Genomic DNA, 12,592 nt, shown 5'->3' with positions numbered 1-12,592 from the left:
TGTAGGATTCCTAATTTATACTTAATCTTTACGCTTATAGTTAGATACTAATTATATACTAGTTACTAAAACATGATACCTTTTATTTAAAAGTTTATAAGGATAAATGAAAAGTTTTGTATGTATATAAATTGATTCTATAGTTTTGTAGATATTGTATATTGTATATAACACTTATTACTATATTTACTTATAACCAACAGTAGGGCAATTTGTGTAAATTGTGTTTATAGGTAAATACATAATAATAATATGAGTTTAAAATAAAAATATAAAATACAAATATTAATTGATATAAGTATTGATGTTTTTTGTTCAAATATTATTTCATATAATTCAGACAAATATAGTTATGTCGTTAAATGACGTTTCTAGTCTCCAACATCCATTTTTTTAAATAATATAAAACTTCTCTGCGAGCATTAGTTAACTGAGGAGGGTCCGATGGAGTAGAAGGATATAAATCTGCACAATGAGATACTCCTAAAAATAAATAATTTGTTTTCATATTAAATTGACATTTTTAATTTTTTTTTTTTTTTTAATGAGCTAAAATAAATAAAAGTTTAAAGATAACTTACCTTCAATGAAAATTGAAACGGAATTATTTGATTGTGGCTGAGTAAGACCTAATTTATTCCATGGATCGATAGACCCGTGTAAATAAATAACCCGGCTTGTTTTTGTTTTTAAATTTTTGAACATCAAATTTGAGTTTTTGATTGCCTTATTTAATGCATTAAAGTCATATCTAAACGAACAAAATATCATATTATTATAATGTTTATTAAATTATTTATACGGAATAATTTATGTTCATTCTATAAATTTCAAAATTAAGCTATCCGGTATCATAATACGGCCCAAAAATGTATTAACAGTCAACATACATGAGTTATCAGCAACCATAAACATTTTATTATATAATATGTCAACCACAAAAAATCAAACTGCCAACTGCTGTAATTGACTATGTTTTTTTTATTATGTAAAAATATTAAATAGGTACTACTTCGAAACGTATAGGCATATTATGTAATATAGAGATACCAAAATGGTAGAGCAGCTGCACCCCTTTCTAAAATTTTAGAAATATTTAAAATTGCTTTCAGTGATTTTGAGTGAACGTATTACGTAAGACATGACCATAAGTAAACATTTTGGTTTGTAAAAATATTGCTACAAAATTTTTGAATATTATATACCTATTGCGTTAGCATACTAAATTTATGAGAAATCTAGTAAAGACTTTAAGAGAATGTAATTTGCTATATAGCGTGTTAGTCAGAGAGAAAATAATATCCTGGATGCGCTACTAATAAATAAATATAGAACTTTATAGCCGTTATAGTTCACAAGTTCACAGCATACTATAAATCATATTAATCTTTTAAAGCTGTAAAAAATAAATAAAAAAATGAATACAATATTATATTGTTCTTAATATTTTGATACATTTTTCATATTCCACATAAATAATACAAATCAAATAGACTACCATCTAAATTATAATTAATTATCGTATTGTACATTGGTGCTCATCATAATTCGAGTGCTATTCAAATAGTATCTGAGATTAATTTAGTCAACGAGAAATAATTTGTCTCCAATCCATAATATTGTCATGTGTCATGTAGCTTACCAATAATTAATAAATAAAAATTATTCTATAATAAGAGTCCTTGATAAGAATTTCTACTTACAGCTATCTACGCATTTTGATGTAAATATTGAATTATTTATAAATGGTGAATAGCATCAAATTATATTGTTGTTAAGTTATCTTGTTATTTTAGTTTAAGTCTTTGGTCAAATATAATGATAAAAGTGATTTTGTGATATGTAACATTCATTGGTATAATAGTAGTTTGTATAGCAATGTATTAGGTAAATAATAATAACCTAACCTTTAAATAATAAATTATCATAATCAGCGTCATCAAACACCGTTTTAGAATAAAATGAAGTACACCCTCAAGTGTTGTCTCGAAGTACAAGTAATATATTATAAATGTGCAATAGAGACAATTTTGCGTATTATTATGAATCTGAGGGACCTAAAAATTCCCAAATTATCCTCCCACTTTTCGAGAACTTATTGAAATACACTAGATACTATAATAAAAATTAAAAATATAATTTTCCAGAAATTGTTTTATGAACTTACGAGTTTCCAAAAACATCACTGCACCTATCAATAAAATAGTTTAATTGAATGGTTTTACCAAATAAGTGATCATCTTCATTAGATGTAACAAAATGACCTAATTCTGTACAGGTTTGGTAAAGCCATTGTCGATCTGAAATAAAATAATTTTTTTATTAAATTATGTTAATTTTTTTATTAAATTATGTTATATGAACCCAGATGAAATAGCTACCTATTTAAAGAAATAAATAACAAAGGTATTCTTTAGATAAGAAAAAATGTTTTAGAAATAAAATAACATTTCAAAATCAAAAATGCTAAAAGAATGTGTTTTTTTTTCATTATCTTTAACACTTTACTATTTAAGATACAAAAAAGTTACAACATTACATGTTTAATGATGAGTCTTTCCAAATAAGTAGAAACTAGTAATTATATAATAAATACTTAACAAGTAAAATTGAGGCTAGTTATATAATAATGATAAATTTACAATAGTTTAGTTTTTCAGGTTATTAGTGTTATTGTTTTATAAAATTGAAAATTTTGCATTTATCTGGGATATATATGATATACTTACAGTATAAGCAAGGGTGGAGTGGCCCACCGGGATATCGGGAAAAATCCAGGTGGCCTGGAAGCTAAATGGCCCGTTGGCCTGAAGTATAGATAGAAAAAAAAACATGAAAATAGCGTAGAATAATGTGAGAAGTATATTAATTATCTATACACAAAAACGAAATCATAATAACAATTTAATTAAATATCCTTTTTATAATATTTTTGTTATTTTAACTCTAATAAGCGATGGCTATTCTTTATGAATTTGTCGTAGTCCATACATAGTGTATACGATATACCAACGTTAATAGAGTACACACTCTATTTTTATAACTTACGTCGAAACTCTACAACAAAATAATACTTTATCGCCTCGCGACTATCGAGTCAAATATACATTTTCCTATTATTTTGTCATCAAAGTATCTATTTAACAGAATACAGTATGATGGACTAGTAAAGTATCTTTATACTAGGTACATAATTATATTTCATACGTTTTGAAAATTTTTGTTTTTAAATATTATATTCATTTCAATATTAAATATTTTTCGGGTTTCCTCGAAATGAGTGATAATATTAAAAGGATAGGTGGTGCTGAAAGAGAGAGAAAAAAGTAAAAAAGTAATAGTGTTATGTAGAACACAACATATGTAATTAGTTTTATATTATTGCAAAAGAAATTTACCTAACATTTTTACAGATACTAAAATATCTCTGGCCATAATTATTTATCATTTAAAACCGATCATATTATTATTAACATCATTTATTATGTAAAAAAATTTTAAGATAATAAAATTTTTAGTTATTTTAGATTTTAAATTTAAAGTTTTTTTAATAGTTTTATCAATAAAATAGATACCTATGCAATGAATTTTTATATTTATCATTTACCTATTTACATTTTAATACAAAATTCATCACATACATAAATAAAATAAAGTTTCTATTCAAGAGATAAAAATTTTGAATGGCCTGGAGGAAATTTATTTTCCTGGCCTGAATTTTTCCCCCCTCCGCCTCTGACAGTATAGGTACTATTGTGAATTGAATAGTGTATTTATTAATATTCTAATTGTTAGGCTTTTATATTTTTCTATTCTCCTATTATTTTTAATTGATTATAAAAAATATATTTATTTATATATATAATATTTAACTTAAATATTTATAAAGTATATAGGTAATAACTACGTTACTCTTACGTTACAAAAAATTAATAGATTACGGATAACGGATATTCTTTTAATTCCATAAAATTTGTTATTCAACAAGCTATGTAAGTATAATGAATAGTTAAAAAGTAAATTAAAAAAAAACAAAAAAATTATAAACAGTTGATACATAAAAATTATTAATTCTTATCTATTAAAATAAATTAATGTTAATATTTAATAATTTATACCTATGTATAAAACCATATAATAACACAAGTCTACTTGACCTATTCGTATAAAATATACTATATTATTTTTTTTCCAAAAAATTACTCTGATTTTTTTTTTTTAATCTGCAATATTTGAACAAGACTAAACAACGATTATGTTACTTAAAAAAAAATATTTTTGTGAGCCATAATATTATACTATTTAGTCATAAACAGTTTTAACGAAATTACTCAATTATAGTAATGAATTATTTTAGTTAAGTTACTATTTATTAACTGAATATTACTGACCATTGACAATCAGTCTTCAAAATCATCAAGATCAAAAAAACCCATTTATAATCAACTAATATTCATTATAATTTTATTTGATCAAAAAGATGGTACATACTAACCTCCGGATTTTACAAATTGTTTTTTCCAAGATGTTTCCTTAAAAGCGTTAACTATAGATTGATATTTATTTACAATACATTCTTTATTGTTAACGGATCTTAATAATCTGTGTAAATCTGCATATCTTTCAAGCTGAAAAAAATTTTACTTTATTATTGATTATTATTTTATTAGTTTCTAATTTATCCAATGATAACAATCATTCAGTTATTTTAAAAATATGTGTAAAAATAATTTAAAAAAATAATAAATAGTTAGATAGATATATCCTAAACAAAAATTTAAACTAAAGGTAAACCAGCTCCTATATCCGTAATATCTAGCTCTAGATGTTATATTATGCTAATGTAAATTTTTAATAGGTATTGTTTAAAATTAAATAGCTTTATACATTTCTAAATTTTTAAGAGTATTAAAAATAGATAAGAAATAAATTATTTTACGTTAATATGCTTAGTATAATAATACGTATGAAAACTTAATAACACCAGTTCACGTGATATATTTAATTAACTTTTACTATAATATTTATGGTTCAAGTAAACATTAGATATATTATTGTCCCAATCACTGGAAATTGAATTATGATGAGCTAAAATGTTATACATTATACTTTGTACTCAATAATGTTTAAACCTAACCCGTATTTTAAGCATTAATTATTTTATATTATTATTATAATATTTTATATTGCAATACTCCTCGAAACGGTACCTAACGCGTTTTTTCGTTATATTGCTAGGTACCCATCAATGAATAGATAGATGTCTATTTTATTTTATGGTGAGATATTAGATTATTATTAATAAAACAAAATTTACAGTTAATACTCAGTTCACAATCATAAATTATAGTATTACACTAATAACTAAATTTTTCGTATTCAATAGCGTCCAGACAGATTCTATAAGTACTGTAACTACATGTGCTCTTAAAAGGGATATGTAAAAATAACTAGTGTAATAAGAAGTATTTATGTATAATAATTAATATTCCAAGGACTAAATAAAATTATTGATTTATTTAAATATTTAATCACTGACACACTTAACTATTCAAAAATATAATGTATTTATATACTATATATTTAATTAAAAATATATCTTGAAATAAATATTTAGTAAGTATAATAAATTTGTAAAGTACAGCAAGACAATTTCTTTATAAAACAAAATGGGGGTAAATGAGTGGGTATACTTTTACTTTTTATACTTGTACTTCCAAAATTTCTGTACACTACTGCTCTTAATGATAAAATACTTACTTCGTTTCCTAACGACTTGTCTAACATCATATTACATAATGTTACTATTGATATAGACGACCGGTCTACATTTTCGTAATATCTGTTATCTTTATTAAATTGTATAATTAATGCAATGGGTATAGCTAAGTTGTCAAACAATTGTGTTATATCTTTTTTATTATTTATGTCTATATGAGTGCACGTTCTGAAATTATATAGTTACAATTTATTGACGTTTATAATATTTAACTATTGTTGTATACACTATTTTGGTGTCAATTAATAATTTTAAATTACTTGAATTTTTTCTCAATATATTTGGCTCCCTCAATGGTTTTCAAATAATCGTTAATCATTCCAGTTGCTTCTCTTATACGCGAAGCGCATTTTAAATTATAATCCGATAATGCGTTTTGGGCAGTCATATAATATTCTACACAAAAATAAAAGAACTAAATATTATTTATTTTTTATCAATTTTCCCGAAGAAGGTAAATTTTGATCAAATAAAATGCAATATACTAATACAAGTATAATGTATATAGTACTAAATATTTAGTTTATATCAATTTATTTTAGTACGTACTACCTATAGTGTACTATTATATTTTAAAATTATGTATTATTGGGATACAAATTGCATAATATATATTTTACTATGTTGTTGTGAAAGATTAAATAAATTTAAGATAATGCGTTATGTTATAGTGCCTTGTGTCTACCTTTATAATCTATTTTCGCACTTAAAGCGCCACTTGATGAAACTGCTGCGTAAATGAGATGTGGATATTTCATTCTTGCCCAGGCAGCTAAACTTCCTGCATACGATCCTCCAAATACTACCCATTTAGCATTAAGCAGCAATTTTTCATTTTCATTTGTTATGGTGCTTATAAATGTTGCTAAGTCAGCTAATGCTTGTTCAATATTTAGGAACAGTAAATTTGTAGTATTTAAATTTCTGAAAAATACAATTATCATAGAAAAAATCGATGAGAATTGAATAAAAATTATTAAATTATTTTTTAAATTTATACCTTAGATATGGGTTGAGTGCTTAAAATTTATTTTTTTTTAAATTTTCTTAATAATCAACTACATCGAATAATATAAACAATCACTTAAGTACTAAATGTTTAATGGATCAATAAGTAGTGAAAATTAAGCAAATAAGCGTATACGATGTCTAAAAGGTAGTAGGTATGTATATATAAATCATTATTGTGACTAATGATTGTTTCATTAAATTTTATTCAATTATTAAATCAATCAATTTTTTGTGCAACTAGACATAAATTATCTTTGAATTATTTATTTCATAATTATTATGAGTCAAGAGATATGAGAAAATATCTTAAAATTCGTTGTAATATTAGTAGTTTATATTATACTTCCTACTCATAAATAGATACTTCAAATAATGGCAACTGCAAGTTAGAGATTGTAACCAAATAATGTCAGATCTTTTACAAATTTTACAAGTATTAAAGCGATGTAGGTGCGTAATTTCATAATTTATATTGAAATTTAATTTATGTTTATTATGTATAGTGTATGCTATAATTTTTATCTGGAGTTAAATAATAAATCTCGAATACCTGTCGAGAAAAATTAATTTTAATGGTACCTGCACTGTGCACAGCTTAAATCATTATAATATTATAAGCACCTTAATTAATTTTCCATGTAATATAATCGATGTTTAAGTTAAAATGTTGACGCCATTAGATATTTAAACATATAAATATTTAATATTGTTTATCTTCAAACAATGTTCGTTATTTCATTGTTATTCAAAAATCTTGAAACATTCTGCAATTACTTAAACTGTAATTTACTATACACAAATCAGTATTTAAAACATTTAGACTAATTTCAAGTTAAGAACTTAGGTGTATGCATATGAAATTGTATTTATTATTTTTTCTATGAACGTTAATTTCCAATCTATCAAAAAACTCAAAAAATTGTAAACAAAATACCTCATGAGTTATACCACTTATACCTGTAGTTATTTAAAAATAAGTATTTAAGATAAAAAAATTCATAAAAATCGCAGATGTGTCATGTTAGAAATCAGTTAAAGAAAACATTTTTTATCATATTACGAGTATTATATATTTATATTTTTTATTTGTAGTTTAATTAATAGGTATTAAGTAGGTGCCTAATATGCTGTGTTTTAAATTTAAAAACAAATTTCATTAATTACTTCAGGAGAACTGTAGTCTGTAGAGTGATTTTATTCCATGATATCATATATATATATATATATATAAGAATTGAAGTAATAAATTATAAAAAAGTATTTAATATCCATATAATAAAATACATTATGCAGATAAACAGATTGTATAGTCAACCATTATTAAAATAAAGTTTGTTAATAGAATGAACCATTCTAATCACAGTTTTTAATATCAATCAGGTATTATCAATCATTTAGGTAGGTACAATATTATTATTTTGGCCTATTGTATTTTATTTTATTATTAGAACTTTATTTTATTCTATACTGTATTCAATTGTAAATATTATTAAAATAATCTTCAGATAACATTCATTATTGAGTCCGCAATAAATAATAAAGAAAACCTCTCGAATTAATTATTATTTTATTCCTCTTTGTAGTACTTAGTACTTACCCAGTGGGATGACTTTTTCCATAATACCGATGTTCCAATTGAAAACACAAAGCATTGCATTTTTGAGCGTATTCAATCCAAGCCCCACCGTTCATCCAATCCTGTGAAATCTTGTCTTCTCCACCTATAAGTAGAAAAACTGGGCCTCCGCGTTTATAGTATTTCAAATTCATTTGATACCTCTAAAAAAAATCAATCATTTTATTAATACTTGTCTGATAATAAGTGTTATAATATTCAATATATTGATTCGTTTTAACGCGTTACAGTGTGCTATATTATGAATTAAATTAATTAATACCTGCTTCCATGTTCTCGTATCAATAGGATTAAAATGATCCAGTTTCTGTTCAAACCATTTGTTTTCGAAAACCAAACTTCTAGTTGATATTGGTAAATATGGTTTTCCTACACCCACTAGTTTCATAAAACTACTTTCATTAGCCAAAGAACCCCACCAAAGGCAACACCAAACCACACAAAATATTAAATTCATTTTTAAAATCAAATCCTTAATCTGAAAAAAATATAACCTTTCTTTAAAAATTAAACTAATTATTATTATTTACAAAAGTTAAACTTTTGTAATTTTTTTAATTGTTATGTAATATATTTCCAATATATTATATTATAATTAATACATTGAGTTACATATATTTATTTTGAAACACTATTCCTTAACAGTCATATTAAGTACTCAAATTTTAAAATTTAAACAAAGGAGAGCTCAATTCAATGATTTAAAAACTGTGTTCTAAGTGAAATTTTTTTAACACAAGAAACTTTTCACTGCACTCGCCAAGCATTACAAAATTTTTTTTTGTACTATATTTCTACTTTATACAATATAGTTAATACGTAATTAATAAATAATTTATATTAAATATAATTTATGTTAGGTAACATGAATTTATGTTCATCTAAACGTTCGCTTATTATATTTTGCAAAAGTTATCATAATACTGAAGTTTTCACTTGTCTTTAGTAAGTATATTAACATTTTAAAAAAATTATAACTATTGCGACTAAGGATTTATATGCAATAAAATGTAAAATATTCAAAAAAAATGTCCTTTCAGTTTTGAAAACTTTATTAGAATATTCTTCACCAAATTGAATTTTGTTGGTTTTTTGATTATGTGACAAACACAATAATTAGTAGCCGTATATTAATTATATTTATGACGTATAAATAAATATATATATTTTTTTTTTGTAGGTATTAATTTGTAATAACTTCTAAATATGCAATTATATGCAATTGAATAATAAAAAAAAAAAAATGTGGAAAAATGATTCTATTTAATCGAACTGAGCAAAATAATGAATATAACTGATAGCTAATTAATTTAAAATAAAAACCCATACAAAGACTTCTATGCCTTAGAAACCCTACTAATTATAATCATAACTTATAACTATAAGATTTCTATTGGTAGTGATCTCATGTATGTATTTTTATGAACGGACTTAGATGTTTAGTAGGTAACTATTTAATATGTTTAAATTATGCATTAAAACGGTTTTAGATTCTCAGATAACTATTTGTATTTTTACTGATAAATAAAATAAATCAAATTATTGGAAAAAACGTGAGTAGGTACCTACCGATGAATACTGGATTTTAAAACTTTTAACGCCATAATATAATCGAACCAAATAATTAAAAACTTAAGTATTGGTTAAGGATGTCCTAAAGGTACTCGAACTATTACTTATAATATTTATGCCATGCATCCAAATCATTTACGTATTCGGCTTTCGGATTTTCAATGTACCTAATTCTAATTTAACATACTCGGCTGTTCAAGCATTGAAATAAAAAGTATAAACAAATGTTTGGATGTTACTAACTTTGTAATCGTTATTATTCAAGTTATTAAGGATGTTAGAAATTCAGAGAAAATTTAATTTGAAAACTATAAAACTATGTACCTAAGTAATCATTTTTTAAATTACAGAATATTCCTTAGAATATTATTTAATTTATAAATGGGTGACACTATTGCATAAATGAACGAAACAAACCATAAAGCATGAATTTTAAAATGTGTTGATAATAAAAAATATTTAATAAAAATTGATTATAAAATTATTTTTGTTAATAATTATCACTAAATAACTTAATAGAAATGTAAACTAATCGCTAAACTAGGGAAAATCCTTACAAAATATCAAAATTACATATTACCTGATAAAATTTTTAAAATTAAAAATAACTTAGATTAACCATGGTGATTTATACTTGGGTTTCAAGTAATTCAGATATTTAAAAAAAAAAACATTTGCTTATACGGGGTTTTTGGAAAATGCAATTATTGTAGGCTTATAGTGGTGTACTAATGTAACAGATTTTAGTTAATTCGGATGCAATTCCCTGGATATATGCGTATAAAAAACGAAAAAAAATAATACTAAATAAATATACTCACTTATAATGATCTACAGAATTTTAATTTGTTAACTTTTAAACTACCTATTGTAATAAATTCAAATTGAAGTTCAACTATTTAACTGTGAGTATTTCGTTTTTATACCTGTGTTTTAATTAATTGTATCAAGGTTAAATACTAGTTGTAAAACATTTAATTAGCTTTGTGGTAATACACTAAATGTACTATTTTATCTTACATATTACACACTTGTTACTGTTATGGCATTTTGACGATCTCATCAGAAATCATAAATACCTGTTTAATGAATAAATTAAAAAATGTATCTATATAGTTTTTAGCCGAGTGTACTTTTATTACAAATTATATTTTATATTAGCAGATAACTGATGTCTGTTAAGTGAATAATAATGTTTTTATTTATGCGTATACTTAAAAGTAAGTACATTACCATTTTAAATGCTACATCAAAAACAATTAAAATATTAATAAATTATTTAAGCTGAATTGCATAATACATATTTAAAATTAAATTACCTCAGTATACTAATATAGAAATGTAGTTTCACTAGCCTAAGCGTCAACTAAGAATCTTAGCGTAGTTAAGTGCTACATACAATATTTTAAATTCCATTAAAGCTTATTTTATCATAGCACGTATAAAAATATATTAAAAAATACAAAATAAAATATTTAAGTTTGCATTTTAAATATTTAAATTGTGATGTATGTGATAAAATTTTACATAAATATTTCAAATACGAGTAGATAATATATAATACATTCCATAAAATACAAGACTAAAATTTAAAATAATAATTATAATTTTTATCATCATCTATTTATTTAAGTCAATAAAACACTAATAAATATTAATATCAATAATAATTTATGTTGTAAAAAATCTTTTAATTAATCATTTATATTATATTATAATTATAATTTATTAATATATAAACTATAATAATACACCACTAGTAGATTGTTGGTTCGAGAGAGAAAAACAAGGGAGTCGAAATCGTTTTTACAGTCGTCTGAGTGTTTAATACTTGGATAGTCTTAAATCTATCGCCTTCAAAACGTCCATGTCATAATATTGTAGGGTAAACCCAATTTGAATTAAAAAACTATAATGTTTTATATACTACACGCGTTATAAGTCAATTTTGATAAATTTTTAACTTGCAGTCAAAACAAAAAGTATCCTACTTTTTAAAGAACGAAAGGAAAAATATGTCAATAGTTATAAATTAATAAATTATTTTATTTTTGAAGTGCTTTAATTTTTTTGCTTGCCTTTTCAAAACTTTCTATCTTTCAATTATTAAAATATAAAGCGTAAACTAATGAAATATTATTTATTAATTATTTTTTATAAATATAAATGTATAAAAATAAATATTATAAGAAACAAAATTTAAGAAATACTACATAGTTATATTTTACTGAATTTTTTTAAAATGGAAAATCACGTATAAGTGTACAACCAAGTGTATAATATAAAATATAGAAGGACGTAAAAATAACCAATTGACATTACTGCCCGATGAGATACAAGCTACACACAAAAACATTACACGGATTAAAACTTTTCAATAAATCATTTTTGTTTATAGGTATTCCATTTTAAGTGTAGTCTAGGTCAAAACCTAAACGAATAATAAATTCTCCTTGATCTCCGACTTATATTGATATCAATAGTGTTTAGTATAGGTGTTTGTATCAGAGTCCTAACATATATTTTGATAAATATTTTATATTATTAGAACTATATTCAGTTAAATATAGAGTACAGTAGATATTAGTAGAAAC

The 12,592-nt window shown here is 23.4% G+C and overlaps 1 protein-coding gene across 1 annotated transcript; it reads right to left on the bottom strand.

Annotated features, from left to right (window-relative positions):
• Positions 1-358: 358 nt before the first annotated feature.
• LOC112592337 (putative serine protease K12H4.7) lies at positions 359-10,842 on the bottom strand. Its single transcript, XM_025336357.1, has 10 exons — positions 10,820-10,842; positions 8,689-8,904; positions 8,388-8,569; positions 6,465-6,703; positions 6,040-6,175; positions 5,761-5,947; positions 4,496-4,628; positions 2,168-2,300; positions 582-751; positions 359-483 (listed from the first exon to the last, which is right to left on the bottom strand). Exons 2-10 carry the CDS (start codon positions 8,881-8,883, stop codon positions 359-361), a joined length of 1,500 nt encoding a protein of 499 aa, XP_025192142.1. The 5' UTR covers positions 8,884-8,904; positions 10,820-10,842.
• Positions 10,843-12,592: the final 1,750 nt, after the last annotated feature.

Source organism: Melanaphis sacchari, unplaced genomic scaffold (assembly GCF_002803265.2).
Source record: "Melanaphis sacchari strain LSU unplaced genomic scaffold, SCAv2.0 Contig16_pilon_pilon, whole genome shotgun sequence".
Lineage (NCBI taxonomy): Eukaryota > Metazoa > Arthropoda > Insecta > Hemiptera > Aphididae > Melanaphis > Melanaphis sacchari.
This window is presented reverse-complemented; position numbering and strand designations above follow the sequence as displayed.

What these genes read in the sequence shown, in the direction of transcription:
- LOC112592337 (XM_025336357.1), bottom strand. Translation starts at nt 8,883, where the DNA reads ATGAATTTAATATTTTGTGTGGTTTGGTGTTGCCTTTGGTGGGGTTCT. An exon ending in TATATTGAGAAAAAATTCAA is followed by an intron (nt 5,948 to 6,039) that starts GTAATTTAAAAT and finishes ATATAATTTCAG; the next exon opens with AACGTGCACTCATATAGACA. An exon ending in CGTTTCAATTTTCATTGAAG is followed by an intron (nt 484 to 581) that starts GTAAGTTATCTT and finishes ATTTATTTTTAG; the next exon opens with GAGTATCTCATTGTGCAGAT.